Genomic DNA, 24,937 nt, shown 5'->3' with positions numbered 1-24,937 from the left:
GTACTGATGACAGCCTTCACTAAAGCCTGAATTTTAGCTAGCATCAGCCCAAATATATACCTATTTGAAATTGTAGAGGTAGCTTCAAAACCGTTTCTCTCTCTCTCTCTCTATCTCTCTCTCTCTCTCTCTCTCTCTCACACACACACACACAAAATATAGTTTATTTAATCTCTTTAGTCAGCTGTCATGCACAGAGCTAAGTGTATGTTGTGGCAGCTAGGATGATACAGGTATGCTGTTTTTCCATCATGCTTTCTCTAGATTAGGGGAAGTTCTGGCCAGAACTAGGCCACAGTGCTTTTTAGATGCATAGTTTACCCTACAGTACTTGTACATTATGGAGCAGATTTTCGAAACTGCTAAGAGCTCAGCAGCTCCCATTGACAGCCATTAGGACCTGAGTTCTTTTTAAAATCCAGCCTCTTATTTAGGATCTTAAATGGGAGCTATTGGGTGCTGAGCTTTTTTGAACATCTGGTTCTATGTATAATGTTCCTGTACAGCAATCTAGCCAGAATTCTGCAGTGACCTTTTGTAGGATAAATGCAGTGTCACTGTCTGTAATATGCCATTGCTCTTCCTTTTTAAACACCTCACAGCCTTTGGGACTGTTTCACACATTTCATTGTTATCTATGTGTTATCTACCTAAACAGACAGCATTCTTTTTACAGGGAGCTGGTCCATGAATAGGATTATTTATTCAATATGCAGCCAGCAGAGTGAGTGGAGCATAGGGAGGAGGTGTTCACAGTGATCTATGCGTCACTATTGCGAGACCTGGGTATTGATAAATGTTACTGAGAATGTACAGAAGGACTCACTCTTTATCTGATTTATAGTCAATGGAAGCACTATAGACTTCCATAGGAAAGGAATTGGCTTCATTGTTTGTTTGTTTTTAATGCTACTTGTCATTGTAGCAATTTTCATCTTCAGAGCACTGTATAGTCATCAACTAATTAGTCCATACAACACACCCTGAGGTTGGTATGTAATAATATAATGTGTCATCATCCCCATTTTATTCTTGGGGAAACTGAGGCAGAAAAGTTAAGTGCCTTGCCTAAGGACTCACATCAAAGCCAGGATTAGAATATAGGCAGGCTTTGGCATCCTGGCCCATAATCTGTTAATCATGTTGCCTCACCTCTTGCTATGAAGTATTTTTGAACACCTGTAGGGCAGATTACTAGGAAGAGAGAAGTGCTTTGATGAACCTGCTTCCTCTGTAATATACACCTCAACTGAAGGCACCTGCCCACTAATTGTGAAATCTGTGCACCAGCCTTGAACAGACTAAAAGGACTCCCAAAGATTTTGCATGCCCAGAGAGCCATGGCTGCAAAATATGTGCATTGGCACCCGCAGCTAGCCAGACATTTTGCCTCGTCCTGTAGGACACAAATCTAGCCATGTTTACCCATGCATTTATGACCTCCAGATTGCATTTCATATCTGGGAAGGAAGCCAAATAAAACTTTAAAAGCTTCAGCTGATACAAAATGCAGCAGCCCATCTGCTCAGCCACAAAAGTCACTGTAAACACATCACCCCTGTGCTCACTGTCACTACACTGGCTGCCTATTGAATAAAGAATCCAATTCAAGGACCATCTCTCTGTAAAAATAAATGTATCTGTTTAGGTAAATAACTAGTTTGTTAGAACCAGGTAGGTAGAGGCCTGCATGGATACAAAATGTGAGTCCGCATCCAATCCGCGAGCTGCAAAAATGGTCCGCGGACATAAAGTGGATATCCACGGATTTGCAGGGCTCATCAGGTAGGTGACAATGAAATGTGTAAAATAGAGTTCCAAGCCTGTGAGGTGATTAAAAAAGGAAGTGCAGTGGTAGATTACAGCCAGTGACACTGCATTCTCAATGTGAAGAAGCATTTGTGTTACTTCGTAGGGACATGGTGGAATGAAATCAACACACCTCCAGAAACATTGATTTGCAGTAGAACTCAAGTAGGATCATCTTTAAATATTATTGCCAGGAGAAGGAAGGAAAAAACCTTTCAAAGTGACAATAAAAGGACTTATAAAAGTATACTATATGAATTGCAAAGGCTATGTTAACGCAACCTTTTGGTCAAGATTTAAATACTCATGCCAGGAACATGAGCATTCTGGTACCCGCAGCAGCCTGTAGTATCTAAAGCCAGATTAATTCCTGGAATACAGGAAATCAGCAACATTACACCACAGACATGAATTCGCTCACAAAGTATCTGAGGTTACTAGGTATGATATTAAAGGTAACATTCATATGTGCAAATGTGTCTGATTTACTGTTGCTATAACTTTGAATTTCCTGACTCATATTTAAAATCTCAATCAAAAGTTATATTCCCATGGACTTTTTTAATTTCCTTGTTTTATTTTTAGGTGGGGGGTAGATAAATAGAGGAAAGACAATGGGGAAAAACAAAAGGACCAATATGTACATTCCCATTTGAAACTACAGTTATTAGGATAATTTAACCTAGTCATCCTGTTTTTCATTTATTGATATTATTACAGTTGTAGTATCATAGTGCCCAAGAACTGAATTCAGAAAGCAAGACCCCATTGTGCTAGGTGCCATAAGATGGTCCCTACCCCACAGAGAACTTACAGAGACAACGGCTGTATGCAGACAGACCAACAGGGGAGTACAAGGAAACGATGAGACAAGTATTAGTCAGCATTATACACAATGGTTTCAGCACACCAACAGCCTAGCTGTTGTCAAGCTTTTTGTAGGCTTGATGGTAAAGGAGAGTTTTAAGGAGGGTTTGAAGGTGGATAATGAGATAGCTTTGTGGATGTTTATGGGAGCTCCTCCCAAGCATGAGAGACAGCGTATGACAGGGGAGGAGGAGGAGGAGACAAACTACGGCTCGCAGGCCATATCCAGCCTGTCAGACCTTTTAAACCACCCTTCGAGTTCCCACCGGGGAGCGGGGTCGGGGGCTTGCCCCACTCCGCGTGTGCCGTGACTCCGCGTGGCTTCTGGAAGCAGCGCCATGTCCCCCCGCTGGCTCCTACACGTAGGGGCAGCTAGGGGGCTCTCCAGTTCTCATTGGCCGGGAACCACGGCCAATGGGAACTGCAGGGGCGGCTCCTGCAGACAGGGCAGCACGCAGAGCCGCCTGGCCATGTATCTGTGTAGGAGCCAGAAGGGGGACATGCCGCTGCTTCCAGGAGCTGCTTAAGGTAAGCGCCGCCCAAAGCCTGCACCCCTGGCCTCCTCCTGTGCCTTGACCCCCTGCCTCAGCCCTGATCCCCCTTCTGCACTCTGAACCCCTTGGTCCCAGCCTCCTACGCCTCAAACCCCTCAGCCCCAGCCCAGAGCCCGCACCCTCAGCTGGAGCCCTCACCCCACCCCACGAGTCCCAGCCCAGACTCCTCAGCCCCAATCCAAACCTCCTCCGCATTACAGACCCCACCTCCTGCACAGCCCCAGCGCATTCCAGACCCCTCAGCCCCAGCCCAGAGCCCCCTCCCCCACACCCAACCCCCCTGCCCCAGCCCAGAGCCCCCTCCTGCACCCTGAACTCCTCATTTCTGGACCCACCCCAGAACCCACACCCCCTGCCAGAGCCCTCAACCCTCCTGCACCCCAACCCCCAATTTTGTGAGCATTCATGGCCCGCCATACCATTTCCATACCCAGATGTGGCCCTCAGGACAAAACGTTTGCCCACCCTGGCTAGGAGAAAGCACAGATATGCTTGTTTGAAAATGTAGCTATATGTATTTATGAACTGTTTGTTATCTTCTATGCCTGTATTGGATTCTCCTGATCTGCAGTTGAATGAGGATTAGATGGTACATTCTAGCCCATGCCAAGTTTTGTGCTTGTTTGTGCATGTTCAAAAACACAGAGGACCCATTGCTAGCAGTAGCTGAGCACCTCCTGTAAGGTGCTGGACTCCCCTACCACCACTGTCTTGTGGCCAGTCTATACTGCTGCAGGGAGTTAGACTAGAAGCAGAAAGAGAGAATTAAGTCATAACACTTGACTTGGAGGTACCAACTAGAAGAATGAAGGCTATAGGGGGGAACTAGGGCATAAAGAAGGAACAGAATAATTGTTAATGCTAAAAAGATGAGGTTAATGTTACTATTAACAATTATTTTCCTTCCAAGATTAAAATTTAATTTGTTTTCCTCTTCTTATAGGCAGAAATGGTACGTGCTGCTTTCCAAGCACAGAGAGCCTTCCTGTTGTTAGTGTCTCAATATCAAGAACCTCAAGAGGTAAGAAAATCAGTATAACATTTTGGGAGGCAACCTGCTAGAATGTCTGTGCACGTATAAATGGCAGCACTCAACCTCTGGTGCACTCACTGCTCTGTATTTAGAGCCAATATGTGAAGATGTGGTATAAATGCTGTACTGACATGAGTTTGGGATGGGAGCAGTACCAGTGGCAAAGCTAGAAGTGGGTGATGCGGCTACTCTTAAATGAGTGCTGATATAACCACACTGTTATTTATGCTGTTTGTCACATATATGACAGAACATTTAAAAAATATTTTAGAGAGTTTTAGAACTTTTTTCCTAGGACTAGTTTTTGCAGCCCTCCACCTGTAAAGCAAGGTACCTTAGTAGCTAGAAATTCCATTGCACAGGGATCAGAGTAAGCCATAAAATCCCCCAAATGCCCTAAAACAGTTTTTCCATGCCTAAAAGTGTCGCAATACTAACGGGACCTTTGGACCTTCTGGGACTGGAAGCGAGTGCTGTGTATCTCATTGGGAAGTTGGAAATCTCCTGTTTCCCATGGAATAAAACTCCCATTTCTAGCCCTGCAGGAACACTAGGTAACAGACTTGAAAGTCACAACATTTTTTATGTATAGAAACATTATTATTGGCCCAGGGCTGACTCATGCCTTGCCTAAGGCCCAGATTACACTAATTTGGGGAGAAAAATACTACAAGGAGGTATCATGAGGAGAAGGAGGAAACATTTCTCTGTCAGGATGATTATTTTTTTAAAGCGGAGTTATTTGAATCCTTCTTCACAATTTGAAGCTAGGGCTTGGAGCAGCCATGCACTTGCTGTGGAGCCTCTATTGCAGATTCTGTAATACACTAGGCTTTGATCTGTCTGTATCAAATATCCCAGTCTCTCCACGGGCCCACCCTCAAATCCTCCTTCATGGAGCATGCAGGGAACGAAGAGTCCCTGTGCACAGTCTGTCCGTGGCCTGCAATCTCAACCCCCTTGTTTTGGCTCCTTGCTCGATAAATTGTATAATCCAGTAATTCCTCAGCAGGGTTTCTAGTCACTAATCTGAATTAGGAAGGTTCTGCTGTCACTGACATTCCTACAGATACAAATAAAATGATATTTGAATCAGTACTTTTAATGGTGTGGGCACTCCAGGAGGAAAACAGGGCCGAACCTTGACACATGCAAACTCCAGGCCAGACCTTTGATTTACACAGCCCAGAGCAAGAAGGGATCAGGCTGTGAATTGTATCCTCATCTGGCCCTGCGCTCAGAGGGTAGAAGTGGGTCATGATTCCCATTAGGGGCATGGCCTCAAGCAATCATTTGTCCTGCTTGCAAGGCCAGCCCTGCATGAAGCTATAGAAACTCACAGGTAGATCAACCCTTTACAATAGACAGATTCCAATTCATTATTGTTATATAGGCATCTCTGACAGGAGTAAAAAGTTGATTATTTGGGATTGCTGTTGTTTGCCTTTTTAGATGTTGGGGTATCAGAATTATTTTCTCTGTGCTTTGCTAGTGAGAACTGTAGTGGCCTTTCCCTACATTGAGCCATAACAACTTTCAGGCAGTGCTCTATAGTGCTCTACCATCCTGAAGGGCCCTAGAGATTAAACCTGCCCATGGCCTGCATTAACTCTATTTCAGTTTTAAAAGCTTTTTACTGAAGTCAGAGCCATACAGTTTATACAAATCAGCCTGACACACACTGACAAGATACATTCAGCTTGTGCATAAACTTTAGACTTCTTTTTCTTACCTTGTGCTCTTGTGAATAAGGGGACAGGTATGCAATGGATTTGAGACTAATTTCCAGCAGCTCCCATTGGCCCGGAGCCGCGATCCGTGGCCAGTAGGGTGACCAGACCACAGGGATGAAATATCGGGACGCCGGGGGGGGGGGGGGGGGGGCGGAGCAAAAAAAAAATGGCGGCGGAGCCAAAAAAAAAAAAAAAAAAAAAAAGCAGTTTCGCAGGGGCGGGGGGGGCATTAGCAGGCCCCAGCCGCGCCGGGCGCACGTGCTGCCCACCCCAGGGCAAAAGCTGGCCCCGATGCAGAAGGGGCTAGGGATAAAGAGGGCGGGGGGGGGGACAAGAAACAAAGTCCGGGGCTGGCCACGGCGCGGGCGTGCAAGGGGCCAGGGCTGGCACAGCCGAGCCACAGCAGCGGCCGGTCACCTGTGGGGCTCCAGGCTGGGCAACGGGCAGGAGCCAGGGCTTTTCCCAGCCCTGCAGAGCCTCCTGCCCCCCAGCCTGCCGTGGGCACATGCAGCGCGTCCCGCCGCCGGCAGGGAGCCCCACGCCTCTCCCGCTCGGCTGCGCTCCAGCGGCTCCTTCCAGGCGGGGCGAGCCGCTGGAGCGCAGCCAAGCAAGAGAGGCGCGGGGCTCCCTGTCAGCAGCGGGGAAGTTTATGGGGACCCCGGCTGGCCCCTCGCCCCTGTCCGCCGGCCTCCCTGCCTGGGACAAGTCTCGCCCCCGCAGCCTCTCTTCGCCGCGTGTCTCCGGCGGCCCACGCTGCCCACCCGGGCCAGAGCCAGCCCCGGCTGCTGCCTCCACAGCAGCGGCCGGTCTCCTGAGGGGCTCCCCGGGGCTCCAGGCTGGGCAACGGGCAGGAGCCAGGGCTTTTCCCCAGCCCTGCAGAGCCTCCCGCTCCCCAGCCCGCCGTGGGCACATGCGGCGCGTCCCGCCGCCGGCATGGGAGCCCCGCGCCTCTCCCACTCGGCTGCGCTCCAGCGGCTCCTTCCCGGCGGGGCCGCGGCAACTTTCCCTTCCCCTCCCAGGCTCCTGGTAGTTGCCCGACCCTCCTCCTAACCTCCTCCCTCCATTGAGAGATCCAATGGGGGAAGGAGGGGGCGGAGTCGGGGTTGGGGGGGCGTGAGCGCCGGAGCAGAGGGTAAATTTCCTTCTTTGTCCCGCGTCCCGACCGAACATCGGTCGGGACGCGGGACAAAGAAGGAAATATCGGGACTGTCCCGATAAAATCGGGACGTCTGGTCACCCTAGTGGCCAGTGGGAGCCGCGATCGGCCGGACCTGCGGACGGGGCAGGTAAACAAACCGGCCCGGCCCTCCAGGGGCTTTCCCTACTGAAGCGGCGACCCCTGTTTGAGAAACACGGTTATATAACAACCAAGGTAGGTATGACCCTTTCCAGGTTACCCTGGGTTGTGAGGCACCTCATTAGCATCTGCACTTTGCGTGAGGAATCCTTGTCTGTGCCTGCCAGGGGTCAGCTCCCTGAAACCACCAGCCATAGGTAGCGCACATCCTCCCCTCTCAGCCCACGCAGGCTGCACTGTCTCCTCTGCAGGTTAGCGATAGATAGGCACACGCCAACCCCTGAGTCCTCTGAGCATCTCCATGCAGTATCCAGGCCCCAATACACTGGGCACTCACAGAAATCCTAAATCCTCTGCTCCCAAGGGAACAGTACACCCAAGCGTATCCATTACACATTAGATCACAACTTATTACTGTCCAAAACCACCTCTCCTGACACCTCAATCTGGGACAGTTCCTCAGATTTGTCACCTAAAAATAATGGCTCATGTATGGGAATCTCCCTCACATTGTCTGCAGTTAAGACCAAAGAATTCATTTGGCTTCTTGGCAAAAGTCTTGTCTTCCTTGACTGCTTCTCTAGCACCATGGATTGTTTAGCAGGCTTCCTGCTTCTGATGTACTTTAAAAAAATTGTGCTGCCTATTTATACTTTTCCACTTGGCTTGCCAGAGTTTATGCTCCCTTCTATTTGACTTCTTGTCCTTTTGTCTCTAACTGCCTCTTTTACTCTCTTGTTTAGCTATTTTTTGGTCCTTTTACTGTTTGAGGTATACATATAGTATGATGTTCTAAAAAATTTCCTTGCAGGCATTTCACTCTGCTGACTGTTCCTTTTAATTTCCATTTACGTAGCTTCCTCATTTTTGTGTAGTTCTCCTTTTGAAGTTAAATGCTACTGTAGTGGGTTTCTTTGGAATTTCCTCACCTACAAGAATTAGGGTGACCAGATAGCAAGTGTGAAAAATCGGGATGGGGATGGGGGGTAATAGGCACCTATATAAGAAAAAGTCCCAAATAACGGGACTGTCCCTATAAAATTGGGATATCTGGTCACCCTAACAAGGTTGTTAAATTTAATTACATTATGGTTGCTATTCCTGAGTGGTTCAGCTATATTTACCTCTTGGACCAGATCCTGTGTGCCACTTAGTACGAAATCAAGAATTGCCTCTCCCCTTGTGGGTTCCAAGACTAGCTGCTCCAAGGAGCAGTCATTAATGGTGTCCATTAACGACTAACTTCCATTGTAAGACACCCAATACACAATGGTCAGCCAGGGAGATAAGTGTCTCCTATCCCTTGTCTGAACAGAAACTGTTTATCACCTTCTGGTGATCTGTCTTACATACCTTAAGAATGCAGTTTTCAGTATATACACACACATGATCTCTTCCATATTATCTGTAATATATTTTGCAGTGATTGTGATGAACAGTGTGAGACAGGCTTTCAGTAGAGACCTTACATGACATTCTTTGGCACATTATTTTCCATATAACTGATTCAGGGGATCCCTGTAAAACTCTACGAATCCCCTTTGCCCTCTGCCAATTGGTTGATTGCCAATCAAGAAGTTCCTGGGTCACAATAGGTTAAGCACTAGGCGTGCTAACCTGAAAAATGATGAGTCAGGCCCACCCAAAAGTTTATGATTGGCTTTAAAAAATAATGGATTTTGGGGTTCTTTTTTTTTTTTTTGTCTTCTTGTTTCTGAGCTTTTAGCATAATTGAGTCACATTTTCAGGCTTTTTTCTAGCCCTCGTGGTTGCTGAGAATTTCAATTAAAAAACAAACAAATAAACAACCCCTAAGATTCTCATGTAAATCACCGCTTTCCAGGAGCTGGGACTTTAAGGAACACATCACATATTGCAGAACTTGCAATACAATCACAAGACTTGGCAACTTGGTGTATAATTTTATTTGCACTTTGGCTGGCATGACACAGTTTTGTTACCTTGTTGAAACCTACACTAGGACTTACATGGTCAAGGCTGGAATGTTATAGCTATAGACGGAGGTCCACATAGTAGGCGAACACCATTGGAAAGTTAAAAATGTCATAAGTATTGAAAAATCAGTAAGGGTTTTTTTCTGATCACTTTTGAGGGAGACCAAGCCCAGTGCATTTGTTGGTTTTAATATCAAGAGCATTAGACAGCATTGCTGATATACACATTTATTTTGGTGTGCCTTCATAAAAAGGATATTGCTGTTCATTCTGATTTTTTTTCAGACCCAGTTCTTTGCATAGCTTTACACTCCGCTATCCCGTGGGCAGACCTGAACACTGCTGATTGCTGCTTATTCTGTGCAAAATGTAGTTTGCATGGCAGCAGCTTGAATAGTATTTTCCATTGCAGTCCATGCAATTCCAGGCACTACTCTGTCTTTTCACATCTACATGTCAGTGGTAGAAAAAAAAAAGTGTTACTAATTCTACACAGATTAATGGGTTTGCAGATTGTTTTCTGCACCACATATGAAAACTGGTGAACATAGAATAGCCCAAGAGAGGGAAGGAAGGGGAGACCCCCCCAGGACTATATCAATGTGATGTCATCTGGGTCTGCTTGTATTTATAGCCTAAAGCTACAAAGTCAGTGTGGAATCCAAACAGGAAAGCTAATCATTAGTGTATCGGAATGCACAGGGCAGAGAAAAGCAAATGAAGATAACAGGGTATCTGTAAATGCAAGAGAAAAGCGAGTAATTCTGTCATTCAGCTGTCTAGACTGTTTGCTTTAGTAATGTAAAGCTGTGAAAGAGCCAGTGAGTTGCAATTATGGCATAGTAGCTTTGTAGATATTCAGAGACAGCGGTGTGGAGACTGAGAGGATTTACTGAGTTCCTGTGGTATTGGGATGTCGCACATGGTGACTTTTTAAGAAAAAAAAAATAAAGAGAAAAAACCTTGAAAAAACAAATTAGCTCAGCTGTCTTTGCTAAAGAAACTAATGAATTAGGCAATCAGCATTAAAAAGATGCCTGTTGTGGTGATAATATTATAACTTTGAGGGTCAGAAAATAGAAATACATAATGTGTAGAAGCTGGGATTTTTTTCTCTTCTCCTTTTATTCAAATGCTGAGGTCACTAATTAATTTAGTTCTTTAATATCTGTAATCAGTGTGTTACTATCAAATGCTCTTCTAATAGTTAAACTCATTTAGCTTGGTTTTGTTCAGAATTGTTTCTTAATATTAGCTTCTACATTTTTTCATCTCGGAGCTTGTTGTGGTGCACAGCCTTTATCATCTGTATATGTGAAAATAGCTGTTCCAGATGGCATACCAATCCTGCATCAACTGCAATAAATTACTTAGCAGAGTGCATGTTCTCCTTACTTTTTATGGTCATGTTCTATATTTGGAGGTGCAGTGGAAAAGATCACATGACAAAACTATCATTTTATATTAATGTTTGTCTCCCAACTAGTGGCTGCTGGATACAAACTAATTCTAACATTCATCCACTTATTGGAAGTAATTTTCTGATGCTACATTTTAAAATGTTATAAAATGTAAACCTGTCTACCATAAATTAATTATATATGGGAATGGAAGGGGGTGAAGAGAGAGCTAAAGAGGTGTAAGTGTGTTGTGTTCTGTGAAAAATTATTTTAAAGGCATTTTGAGTACTTCGATTTATGTGTTTTTTGAGCTGTTCAAAAAATTAAGATAACAAAACATTGTGAAACAGTTTTGAACTGAATTTCCTATTCCACATATTCTACTCCAAATCTAATTCTGAATCAAACAGCATATTATTTTGTGGCATATTTAAAGTTATTTGTTTCCTTGAGTAACTATCTTTTTAACAATATAATTTTTTACTTGTGATCTTCAAGAAATGCATTCTTGTTCCAGAATGGTACCATTCAAAGTCATAGCAGTAAATATTCTATGAATGATAAATTTTATGCCACTGCTTCTTCAGTAACTGTTTCTTTTCACTTCAAGAGTTTAAATATCTTAAGAAACTGCTTTGTCAGTTTGGTCTTCTATTTTTACCACTGTTCCCACAAAGGGGATCATTAATATGATAAATTTGCCCATGAATTATTATAAGTATAAGCAGTATCAGCTTTAGATCTGTGTCAAACGCATTGCTGCAGATAGTACTGGACTGAGATGTTGTAGCCCATTTTATCAGGAACCTCTCATATTAAAGTTTATTCCTCAGATATATTGTGGGAGACAGAGGCTGCTTTTTTCATGATGTAATGACTGGACTTGCCATTAAGTCCATTCATTTAAAATTATACCACAGCACTTCTGAGGTAAAGCCCTTTAAATTCAAAATTTAGTGTCCATACAAACAGGCACAGCTAGAAATGTAAGAAACTGTTCATAAGAGATTATCACAACTAGATTCAGATGACAGATGCAGTTCAGACTATAAATGGTGCTAGAATATAATTCCTTACACACACACATACACAAAAAGTGCCGATTGAATTCATATGTCTGCCAGTCCCCAGCTGGTCTGATATTAACATTCTGTAGACAAACATTCCGCTCAAATACCTGCCTTTAATGTGCAGATACTATAACCCAGTAGTTCTCAAACTTTTTTTTTCGTAGACCACTTGAAAATTGCTGAGGGTCTCGATGGACCACTTAATGATCTTTCCAAATGTTGTTTGTACCATTAGCTAACTATTGTAAAGCACTTTGGATAAAAGCGCTATATATAAAAATAACTTAATTATTAACTTTTTTTATTCTACAAATAAAAGCACACAACTCATATTTTAATATCAGTAGTCTAATGTGATGGATGTGCCCTCTCTCCCCCGCCACGGCAGCCCCTGAGCTGGGGCTGGGAAGGAGGGAGGTCTCCAGGCACCTAATTAGTGGAGCCAGGCCTGCGTGGCTCCACTAATTAGGTGGGTGTCCCTACATTCTCACATGTGCGGCGACCCAGGCATGTACCTTAGAGGGAACTATCCACAGACCACCTGAATGGAGCTCGTGGACCACTAGTGGTTCGCGGACCACAGTTTGAGAACCTCTGCTATAACCAATTTGGGGGTGGGGAATGGGAAGGGCTCACCTAGAAAAAAATAAATCACAGTAACCTGTACTCAAAACCCCACAAAAACTAGGGAAGTTAGAGTAGAATCGTAGGAGCAAAATTTGAGGTTTTAAAGGGCCTTTTACTCTAGTCAAATTCCCACTGACTTTAATGGAAGTCATGCCAGAGTAGAGACTGAATAAATGCATCAAAATTTAGTCTATAGAAATTAGAGATGAATGTTTCCAGCCAGCTAGTTCCTGCAAGTGCAGGATTGTTCGCAGCATCATATTCTTACGTTTTTCTCCAGTCTATTTTGTTCAGATTGAAAAGAAGTTGAACACCATTCAGATGAAGCTAGCATCTCAGAAACGTTCGAAAACATCAAATGGTATGAATTCAAGTCAATTGAAGAAACCCGTCTTCCAACTAAACAGGTCCCACTCTCTTGGACGGTCACCCAACATTCTCTAAGGTGGTATGGTCATTTGCTTCTAATGTCCACCAGCTTCCCCTGAGAGAATTATTTTCTATTTTATCCAATGAAAGCAGGATAGAAAAGACCCCTCGGAAGACCTAAAACACAATGGCTGGATAGTATCAACAGAAACCTGTTGCTCATAGGCATCTAATCCAGTAACCCGCCAGATTTGGCTCAAGACAAAACATTATGGAGGCATATAACTTGTTCGGTGGCCTCTATGCTCTCCAAGCAGTAGCATGGGAACTAACTTATTTTAAAATGACCCCAGTAATAGGATGGCCACTATGTCCCATGGGAGACTACTGCCTCAAGTAGGAGATTTTTCCTATTACTTATGTAGAATTTCTCTTTGTTGATTGTCATTCCATTACTGATTGCTCCTAGATATACTACCCATGGACCACCTATTTTCTAAATACATCCCTCCCTCTTCAGTTATTGCTCAGCCAAACTAAATATTTTAGATCAAGATCTGCTGTCGTTTTACTCATTTGGTTGACTTCAGCAAGGCTGCACCTTTGTAACTAGAAGTAGAATTTGGTCCAATTATTTTTTCTTCTTTCTTAAATCTTTCTAGACCCTCAGGGCACAATCTTATAAAAAGTGTGGAGGTTGAAGTGAATGAGAGTTGAGAGTGCTGAGCACCTAATAGGAGGCACTCAGTACCTTGTATCATTAGACCCTTATTTCTGCCCCTGCCCACTCCCCCCCCCACACACACTCCCCCGGTTCTCTGAATTCCTTCCTGATTGTCAGCATGTTTCAGGTATGAATAAGCCTAGCAGTGCGTGATGCCTGTGGTCTCATTAATGCCATATAAAGAGGGTCCACAGGCAGCATACAGTTCCCAGCTCCTTCGCATGATGCCTTTTTATATGCAGCCCAAAACTGCATGGGCTCTTTTTTTTATCAGCATTGCAGACTTGCATCCAGTTATCCACCACCATCCTTGGTTGTTTTTTGGTAAGTATTATTGTTTTCCAAGTAGTTATCCACCACTGATTGCATATTTCTCACTTTTTTTCTCCAGATGCACTTTACCAGCTTCAGACTCATTTTATTTCCTGCCCACCTAGCTAACCTCTCTAGATCCCCTTGTATGGTTTCTCTTTCCTCATTGGTGTCTGCACAACCTTCCAAATTAATGTCTTCTGCAACTCCATGATTTGAGGTGTTTGAGATACAGCCCTGCATTGCAGGCAGGGCACTTAGCCTCGGGAAGGCATAATGCCATCTGGAGCTCCAGGGAGTACAGAAAGACTGTGATTGTTGTGCTGCCATTGAGGAAGTCCATTCTCTGTACCCTACCAGCTCTTCTGGCCAGTGCAGAAGTGGGGGTGGAGCTACAGTCCTGCTTCTTCACACCCCTTTGAGGGGCAGACACCACCACCAGCACTAGCCTCTCACAGACCTTGCACTTCTCAGTGTGAGCACTGTCATCATGTACGCATGCAGGGGACAGACACAAGTAAGAGGGAGGCTTCTTCCGTCTTTGACCCCATAGCACATCCATGTAGCAGCTGAGCACCATCTTACCATTTTAACGGATATGCTATTCATTGCCTCTCGAGGATCAGGAGTGAAATAGTAAATGCCTCTGGACACAACACTAATAATCCCTGTAGCACCTTACTGGATACCTGCCTGAAACATTTCCTTTTAGGATTTATCCTTTCTCCATAGTCCTTCAGCCAGTTTTCAATCCCTGCAGCTATGTTCATACTCAAGCCCTTGAGCCAGATAAGCTTACATGAAACCATTTTGATGTAAGCATTCTGGTAAGAATCCCTAATCCACTAGGGACCATGTTCTTCATTTTTTGCACACCCAGAACTGAGGTAGTTCACTCCCTTGGCCAGCATGTCCACCCACTTCCCAGCACTTTTGGGCTGCACTTACCCCCACTACATCTTCTGGCAGGAGAGACAACGTGGCGATTGGGCACTGCTGAAATCTCCACCTCTGGCAAATTTGCTACTACTAGTGACCTGGGATTGGGGTTTTTGCCATCATAAACACAGGATGAATCCGGTTAGTGGATTTTAACAGTGGCAGTGTTTAGAGAAGAATGATTGTCCTTCTTAAAGCCAGGGCTGGCTCCAGGCACCAGCCAACCAAGCACATGCTTGGGCGGCACCTGGTAAGGGGCGGCCAATCTTAGGGTGGCGGGGGGCAGCTCGGCGGGTGGGGGGGGTTCCGGCGGTGCAGCGCTTGGCAGGGGGTGTTCGGCGGCGCGGCGCTCCGCGGGGAGGGGTTCGGCAGCTCAGCGGGGAGGGGTTCGGCGGCACTCCGCGCGGAGGGAATTTTCAGCAGCGCGGCGCTCAGCGGGGATGTTTGGTGGTGCGGCGCTCTGCGGGGGTGTTCAGCAGCGCGGCGCTCCGCAGGGGTTTTGGCAGCGCTCCGCGCCGGGGGATGGGAGGGTGGTGTTCAGCGGCAGTTTCAGTGGCGCAGCGCTCCGCAGGGGGGCGGGGGTTTCGGTGGCATGGCGCTCTGCGGGGGGTGTTTGGCTGCGCTCCGTGCAAGGGGTTCAGCAGCACGGCGCTTGGCGGGGGTGGAGGGTGTTCGGCAGCGCAGCGGGGGCTGTTTGGTGGCGCGGCACTCAGCGGGGGGGGGTTCGGCAGCGCGGCACTTGGTGGGGGGGTGTTTCGGCAGGGCAGGGCAGCAATGGGGGGGGTGTTACGGCGGGGCGGCACTTTTTTTTGCTGCTTGGGGCGGCAAAAAAGTTAGAGCCGGCCATGCTTAAAGCTGGAGTGTCCATGAATGCCCATGTTGGAGTGGTACTACTACATGTGATTGCTTTTTAAAACCTGAGAAGCTTATATAGCTAGTCAGCTCAGTCTTCCTGCGCACTTGTGTTTTCAGTTAGTCCACGTGCTCTCCTACAGCCATTCTCTGTCCTGAAATTTGCTTCAGTATATTGTTAGAACATACAACGCAAGGCATACCATGTAACAAACAGAACCCAGGATTACCTCGAGCAGCAAAAATTAGGAGCAAATCAAAAGCTTGATAACTGCTCTTGCCTGAGTATCAGCCCACAGTTAGGAGTGGAATCTGTTCAGTTTGCCTGGAGTAGCAGAACACCTAGATGGGTCTTCACAGTTTGACTGTAGGAGTGTCTTTTTGTTGGTTATACAGTGCGCTGCCTGGCCAGAATGGCCGCAGAGGGTAACGCGGTATGCAGTAGCATGCAATTCTAATTATAAAAATTGTCAGACTGACTCCAGGCTCCCAAGATAAATATATTGGGCCTGATTCTCTGTTGGTGTATCTTGGCACAGCTCCACTGAAATTTACACCAACCCCAGGTTTCTTCACTGATTAGGAAGCTATTTATCTTTCATGTTCTTGGCTGTTTGCTTTCCTAACATTTTATGCATAAAAATAAAAACCACAAGTGACTAAAATAGTAATTTGTCAGTTTTGACAGAACACCTAGTCGTTATTAGGTTGGGATTGCTGTGGTTTTTAAGAGAAATACATCAATTGCCATTTAAGTCACTGCTGAATCACATGCTTCTATCAATAGACAACTGACTCGGTAAGGCCAGGAATTTTTCCCCACACTTTTGTCGCACCTTGTTAAGGCCCTCGTCCTGCACTATTAGTCAATCGGAGCTTTGCCATGGACTTCTGTGAATGCAGGAACAAGCCCTAAATGTATAATTGTGTTGGAGACACATTTAATTTAAGAAAATCAGAAAATTCACTTATGTATGGAGGGTCTGCACAAGGCCCCCTGCATGGAAATATTGCTTTAGCCCTCCCTGAGTGGATTGGTCACACAGGGTGATCTCTGAAGACAGATCTGTACTGATCCTGAATAAGCTGGTGTGGTGAGGGCCTGTAAGCCCAGGGTGGGGGAAGTTCTACTGAAGCTGCAGCTGCACATATTTAGCAGTAACCTACTTGCTCCCCACTGCACAGGGGCAGGGGATGCTATTCTGGCCCATAGGCTGAAGTAGCAGATGCAGAGGGGCTGAAATTTCTTCCCACTCAAACCTCACACAAGACAAAGCCCATTTGTGCAAGGAGGGGTGAATCATCTCGTTCCATGGAGGAGGAGGAGTGTGCAAAAGGAACAGTCCGGCAGCTGCCTTTGAAAGCTGGATACATTTTGCTAGGAAATAAACAAACAGAAAATTGTAACCATTCAAGGGATCCAGCTATTTCCCAAGCAGAAAGCCCTGGAGTTTCAAGGCTGTTTAGCAGCTTGTTTGGGTTTTGTTTAGATTCAGCTCTGAAAATCATTGGCCAGCCTAACACAACCACCACCTCAGTTGAGTTCAGATTGTTAATAAAATAGAAAAATTATTCTATCACAGTGCCGACATTCTTGAATGTCAAAAACAAAACAACCTTTCATGTCTTCCTTATGCATAATAAAAGAAGGGTCCAAGTCCAATTAAAAAAAATGCTCTTTACAGATTGCCTTTAAAAGAAACACAAACATTTGAAAGTATGGAAAAGCACAGTTAATGCACCCAAACTCTGCAACTGTAGTTAGGCTAGAAACTCTTAGATGATTTTATCCATCCATAACAGAGTTTTATCTCATCAGCGATAACAGAAACTACAATGCCTTATTCTTCAATACACGGTGATATCACTAACTCTGGCCTACCTTATGGCTATACACAATTCACAGTAAAAGAAATACTGTACTGCTTGGTGGAGGTGCAGGATCTAGGATGACCAGATAGCTGTGAGGATGCAGCATCTCAGGTTACAACTCATCAGATGCTAATCCAATCACTCTGTGTAGCTCCAGTATTGTTTCGCAATGACCACTCTGCTCTCACTCGGAGTCAGGTAACCTGGATGCTGTAACTGGAATGTACTAACTCAAGCTAACTGTTGCAGTGTGGGCATCATGGATGTGCACTGCAATTTTGTAGGACTTGGGCGGAGTATGTTAAAATAAACCCCTGAAGCCAGTGTTTTGCGTTCAGTGACTTCTTTGGAGTGTTTTCAGCTACACTAACCAATTCAGTAGCCTTATCACTCTGATTTAGTTTTTTAATGCAGAATTATAGGGAATGGATTAGTTTGGTTTAGGTTAGATTTACTAATAACGGTAAGAGATTCTTGTCTGGCATTACTAATTATTATAAAGGCTGAAGGGTAAGAGAGAAGCTAAGAATTATATTTGGTATTTTTCAGTTGTACTATTCTGCATTTTTAAAATTTCAGTAAAATGATGTTGTAATAGAAATGTATCTAGTGTTTATGTACCAAGAGCCCTAAATTACCTAAAGTAACTGTGCCATCTTACATGACAAGAAATTTAATGTAGCACATGCCGAAGACATGTTGAAAATTTTTTCCAACTAAATTGGTCAGATTAATCTCTTTGAATTGATTTTTTGTTACAGATACAGTATAGAGATTCACTTTATTGCAATGAATATTAAATCAGCTGGTTCTTTTAGAATCCTGAGCAGATCCATATTGCTCCTATTGTAGAGCCCAATCAAGAGCTATTACTGCCCGAAGTAAGAGTCTTTTATTAATTAATTCCCCCTCACCATATAGTCAAATGCACTATATATCATTCGTCTAATAGTACATTTAATTCATTTTAAGACATTTGGATGCTTAGGGCTGGATTGTGACAGACCCTTGCCCAGGTGCATGAGTAACAAGAAGTGCCACACACACACACACACACACACACACACACACACACACACACACACACACACACACACACTCTTCCTTAAGAGCTGCATCATTCCTTACGAGCAACACAAAAGTGATGGAACAGGGCTGAGGATCTAGCCTACTGTGGCTGCTCTGTTTCCATAGCCACTACGCTATCAGTAACTCATTATTTTGTAGACTGCTCTGAGACACTTTGAGGATGAATATAGCTGCTGTATGAATCCAAATTCTGCTCCTTTCAGTTTCTCTAGCACTTAATATTTCATCTTTAAAAGCCCTACCATGGGCTTAAATAACTTAATAGAAAAATGTAAAATGGACTACGTTTTTAGAAATATTTAATATGTAGTGAAGTAAAAGAAAATATATATCTCCCTACATTCAAAGCAACAGAAATACTCTAACACCCGTAAAATGAATGGACATAATCTTTTACTGAAGTCATGGGAGCTTTTCTGTTGACCTTAGTGAAAGCAGGACTGAGTCCCCTGCCCCCCGTAACAATAATATTTATCTCTTATTTAGGGCTTTTTATCCTTGGGTCTCAAAGCATTTTACAAATGAAGGTAAGTATCATTAGCCCCATTTTACATATAGGGAACTGAGGCACAGAGAACTGAAGTGCCTTTCCAAAAGTCACACAATAAGTCAATGGCAGAGCCTGGAAGAGAACTGAGGTTTCCTATCTACCAGTCCTGTGCCCTATCCTCATGACCATGCTACCTCGATATTCAAGGCCTTTCTGGAGCTACATGTTCTACTCCTGACATTCTCTTGGGTTGTTTGGATCTGGGCCATGAAGGTTCATGATGAGCTAGAGACTGTAAACATTCCTTAGACTCTAGGAGCAAATTGGTACAACACAAAAGTAGGGCAAATACTTTATTTTTTTAATTTCATTTTTGCTAACCACTGTTATACTCAGATTCCTGAGTGTTGTATGAAAAAATAAAAATTGTAAACAAACAAACAAACAAACAAACAAAGAACTTTCCCAAACTTGATATTATGGTCACACAACCAATTTTTAAGTGATCGCAGGGTCTTTTTAGACTTAATGACTTGTAGTTGGGGAGCCAGAGATATTAACTTTCTGATCCAGTTAATATTGTAAATATATTTTTTTCCTTTGTGGAGGCAGGCCAGATATCACTAACTTTACAGATGCACTGGTCTTTCTCAATGTGACAATAATGTTCGAGACTGACTCCTTTAAAATTTTTGAAACCCTGATTTTTCCCCTGTTGCTGGGAAAGCCTTTTGACCACGTGTTGACTTATGGTAACTTTGACGCATTTATTTTAAGTAAGGGGAATATTTTAAGAAGCTTAGGTCATGTGGAATGGCTTGAAACACATGTTAAAGGGGAGGGAAATAAACAAGCAAAGCTTACTGCTGTGTGTTATTTTTTACAGCCATCAGAAGTCATGAGATATTGTTACCCAATCAGAAGTCATGAGATATTTTAATGAAGATATCCTGTAGAGGTCATCCTGTAAAGGTTTTCCTCGGCTGATCTGGGGAACATTTGAACTTCTCTATGTCACAACTCTCCCCCAACACAGAAAAGAAAAACATGTAGCTCTCAAGAGGCCATTTAGGAGCTTTCACCTTTTCCACTAATCCCACTTTTGGATACATCTTTTGCAAATGAAGCCACTTACAATCAATCAATTTTTTTTGCTGACTGGAAAGTCTTTCTGCTAATTAATCTCTGTTACACTACCTACCTATTTTAGGAATTGTATAGCATCCATCACTGTAGTACTTAAGCACTCTGATATACCAATTTTTTACTACAGAATGGACCTGCACCTTGACTGGGCAGGTAATTGTACAATAATGTGGCATGGTAATGCTAGTCCTCAAAGTATTCTGAAAAATGAATTTTCTCCAATAAACAGTTAAGTCAGTCAAACAGTTACACTCTTAGGAAAAGTGAAAAGAAATATCTGTCTCAGACAACTTTGTAAATACTAGTGGCCAACTTCTCCCCTCGGTTATATTTGAGGAAAGAGTGTGGGCACTGAGGAATGGTGCTCTCTCAAGTCGGTCACATGTCAGTGTGTGGCATGTGTTAGGTGACTGAACTTTCAAAATCAAAAACTGAGCCACTTTTGTGGCAACATATTTTAGGGTCGCAAGATAGTTTATATTACAGACAAGAAGATGCGGATAAATTCTCACTCTGCAGCAACATGCGTATATTTCTGAATGTAGTAAATTTTCCAGCAACTTAATGTTCTGAATGAGTTTACCTGATACACTGGACAAGTATGATTAATATTCATGCTGAATAAACTAATAGCTTAAATGATGTCTGTGCTCTTCCAGCTTTTCTCTTCATTGTAAACGCTGTTCATCGCACTGAGTACTCATTCTATTGGACTGTTTGATGCTGGTAAACACAGAGCAAATTCTACTTGGTATAGCAATACATCAAAACAAATATTTTGTACTTCTAAAAAACAAAATCAGACATAAAATACATTTTGATAGATAAAATGAAAACCCAGGGCATTCCAAATGTCCTAAAGAAGTTTCTGGAATATCATATGAAAAACTGTCACAGTAACTCCAAGATGTAGAGTCATTTTAGGAGTGGGGTCCTGTGACCCAAGAATCACTTAATGCCAGCTGATAAGGTTATGGGCATATCCTGATTCTAGTATGTACATTTTGGTTCACCAAAGAATGTCACGTGAGGTCTCAAGTTAAAGTCAGTGTCACACTGGTCATTACTATCATAGTGAAATGTATGAAGAAGTTATGTATATATGCACTGAAAATATGTTTAAGTCTGTATCAAGATATTTGTCACCAGCAAAGGTGAAAAACAGGTTTTCCTCCAAACGGGAGGTAAGAAATATGTCTCTCTCTCTCTGTCGGGATGTAAATTAAGCATTGTAAACTAACACAATGGCTGACTATTTACATATGAAGTCAAATATTAATGGAGCGATGTGAAGCAAACAGGGAAGGGGCACACAGGAAAAAAGAATCTGTGGGAGGTTACCCTGTCTGTGAATAGAGACCATGAACTTCAGGGTATATCTAGAAGACAAAGAAGATACCCCTGTGACGGGTTCAGCCACAGAGACCCCTTGGGACTGTCACCTGATGTGCTGAAATTACCTCTGGAGCCCGTTTTCCCTGCCAGCTTGAGACTCCAGAACCCTGCCTTGTTGAGCCAGACACGCTAGCCTGTTGCAACACAGACTCAGGGTCTGGGCCATGCCCCCAAAGCTGCAGACTTTAACCAAAACCAGCTCAGCAGGTTACCTCTCCAGCACCCAGACACCCAATTCCCAATGGGATCCAAACCCCAAATAAATCCGTTTTACTCTGAACAAAGCTTATACAGGGTAAACTCATAAATTGTCCCCCTCTATTACACTGATAGAGAGATATGCACAGATGTTTGCTCTCCCAGGTATTAATCACTTACTCTGGGTTTATTAATAAACCAAAGTGATTTTATTAAGTATAAAAAGTAGGATTTAAGTGGTTTCAAGTAATAACAGACAGAACAAAGTAAGTCACCAAGCAAAATAAAGCAAAACATGCAAGTCTAAGCCTAATACATTAAGAAACTGATTACAGGTAATATCTCACCCGCAGAGATGTTCCAATAAGCTTCTTTCACAGACTAGACTCCTTCTTAGTCTGGACCCAATCCTTGCCCCTGGTACAGTCCTTGTTAGTTCCAGCACACATCTCAGGTGGTAAGCAGGGGCTCTCTCATGACTGGCAGCCCCCTTTGCCTTGCTCCACCCTCTTTTATAGGTTTGGCACAAGGCGGGGATTTTTTGTCTGTGCTTGGCTCCCACCCCTCCTTCTAAATGGAAAAGTACAAGATTTAAGATGGATTTCAGTATCAGGTGACATGGTCTCATGTCCCTGTGAGACCTCATTCTTCATTACCCATGGGCTGGTCCACACATACACAGGAAGGCTTGCAGGTAAATAAACCCATTCACAGTTAATTGATTCTGAAGCACCCTTAATGGCTTCCACTTAATATGTTTACATCAGTAATACAACTTTATATCTTATTCTCTTAACTCCAGACATAGAAATAATACATGCAAACAAATAGGATGAACACACTCAGTAGATTACAAGCTTTCTAATGATACCATACAAGAGACCTTTTTCATAAAGCATATTCCAGTTGCATCATATTCAGATTCATAAGCATATTTCCATAAAACATATGGAGTGCAACATCACAACCTCTTCATCTTGTACCTGGGAAGTAAATGAATGTGTTTATATTCATGAAAATGGGATCTCAGCCAGCCTTGGTTGAAAATTCTGAAAATCTTTAGACAGGAGGTTAATCTGTCTCTAGAAAGTGTGTTATGATATTGTTTCATATGTAACCATGTCTCCAGTATCCTTACTCACTATCTCCTGAATATCTGCTATTTGATAATAAACTTATTCTTGTTTTCACTATAAATATATCTCAGTGCGCTGGGCCTGAGCTGAATCTTACAAGCTGGTGTATGCTTATGTGTATGTTTGTTTTCTCGGTGTGTGTTTTCTGAGTGTGAGTGTTCACTAAACACCCAGAGAAATACCAGGACACAGAGGATATGGGGCTGGACAAAACAGAAAATGTTCAGAGAGAGCTTGGCCGTTAGTGTGTGCCAACCTGCTCAGAGGGAGTGAAGCCTACAGAGGCCTGGAAGGCAGTGCTTGTACTGCCAAAGGCCATTGGTTTCAGGGAGCTGATCCACAGTGTGAAGGAGTCTTGTCTGTGTCTGCTAAGGGCAGGTAGTGGTGACGTGCCTCACAACCCTGGGTACCCTTGGGGAGCATCACAGGTCTCAGGAAGCACAGGTCCCTGTTTAACTATATAGCAGGGTGGCCAAACTTACTGGCCCTCTGAGCCACATACAAAAATCTTCAAAAGTTCGAGAGCTGGAGCACACTTGGCAGGAGCCGGGGCTCGGGGTGTCAGCCCCACTCTTGCTGAAGCCCCGAGCCCCAGCAAGTGCGCCCTACAGGGCTGAAGCCCCAAGACACTCCCCCTGCTGGACAGAAGCCTCTACCCCACCACCCCACTGCAAGGCAGAGGTCCTGAGCTCCCCCCCCCAGTCTGGTAGGCAGAGAATGGGGGAGGATGTGTGGGGCTTGCGAGCCGCACTTTAACGGCTTGCAAGCCACAGTTTGGCCAGCCCTGCTATGTAGGTTGCACATATCACAGACACTGCCGGTGCTGACTGTAATTTACGTTGCAATGCACATCAGTATTTAATGGGTGGATGTTTTGCTGTTGTAACTGGAGTGGGGCAAATGAAGTTGTGTGGTGAGCTTACAAGTGATACAAGACATTGACCTTTATTCCTTCCCTAAATCGATGGTACTACGCAGAGAAATACTGAGCACAGAGTCTTCCAGTCTGCCAGTGCTAACAATAGTTTCATGTTTTCCTGCAGAGTGAGATGGCCGTGCTGCTCAAACCAATATCTGACAAGATCCAGGAAATCCAGACCTTCAGAGAGAGAAACCGAGGAAGTAAAATGTTCAACCACCTCTCAGCTGTCAGCGAAAGCATTCCTGCACTTGGGTGGATAACAGTGGTGAGTTACACACAGACTAGGGCATTTTTAAACACATTTCTTAATGGTACTCCATAAAGAAATAAATAATATTAGGGACTGCTCTGATTTGATTAACGCTGCATTCCCATCTCCTTATCTCTACACTCAGGCCTTGTCTACACTAGGGGAGTAAGTCGACCTAAGTTATGCTATTCCAGCTACGTGAATAATGTAGCTTAGGTTGACTTACCCCAGTGTGTTCACTGCACTGTGTTGATGGGAGATGCTCTCCGGTCGACTTCCCTTACTCTTCTTGGAGAGCTGGGGTACCGGAGTCGACTGAAGAGCGCTCTGTCGTCAATTTAGGGGGTCTTCACTAGACCCGCTAAATCGATCTCCCGCTGCATCGCTCGCAGCCCCGTTGATCTCCCCTGTAGTGAAGACAAGCTCTTAGTCTAAAATACTGGTGGGGGGTTTTGACTAATGTTTTAAATCTTCTCTTCTTTTATTTTTTTCTTGCTATACTTGGGTGATGGTGCTGTTCTCTTAGTCTCCTAAACCAGGCCCTTATGTCAAGGAGATGAATGATGCTGCTACCTTTTATACTAACAGGGTGTTAAAGGACTACAAAAACAGGTATGTTGCCTGGTGTTAATGTCCACACTTTCTCTATGGATAGTTTAGAACTAGCTTTACTGAGGTGCTAGCGAGTACTGTATTATTTGCAAAAACATCACAAGAAAGTGTTTTGAAAATTAAAAAGCATTCAACACATGAACTCCCCCCCCACACACACACACACAGGCAACTACAGCACTACCCTGTCTGACTGATACACTGCTGCAGAGATGAAATTCCCTGACTGCCCATCTTGCTTTTCTGCTTGAAAAATTGCACTTTGGCTCTATCACCTGGAGTCCAG

General features: G+C 44.0%; 1 protein-coding gene across 3 annotated transcripts in view; it reads left to right on the top strand.

The window, feature by feature from the left end:
* LOC135981641 (adenylyl cyclase-associated protein 2-like) overlaps nucleotides 1–24,937 on the top strand; it is a 77,526-nt gene that overhangs the window by 23,184 nt on the left and 29,405 nt on the right. For 2 of the 3 annotated variants that reach the window (XM_065585009.1, XM_065585011.1), the window contains exons 3-5: nucleotides 4,174–4,251; nucleotides 23,911–24,054; nucleotides 24,566–24,651. In XM_065585009.1, coding sequence (XP_065441081.1) covers nucleotides 4,174–4,251; nucleotides 23,911–24,054; nucleotides 24,566–24,651 — 308 coding nt within the window. Of the gene's footprint in view, nucleotides 1–4,173; nucleotides 4,252–9,838; nucleotides 9,980–23,910; nucleotides 24,055–24,565; nucleotides 24,652–24,937 lie in introns of those variants that run through there. The other variant, XM_065585010.1, reaches the window with a different exon arrangement.

Source organism: Chrysemys picta, chromosome 2 (genome assembly GCF_011386835.1).
Source record: "Chrysemys picta bellii isolate R12L10 chromosome 2, ASM1138683v2, whole genome shotgun sequence".
Taxonomy (NCBI): Eukaryota; Metazoa; Chordata; order Testudines; family Emydidae; genus Chrysemys; species Chrysemys picta.
The sequence above is the reverse complement of the archived record's forward strand: the minus strand, read 5'-3'. Positions and strand labels throughout refer to the sequence as shown.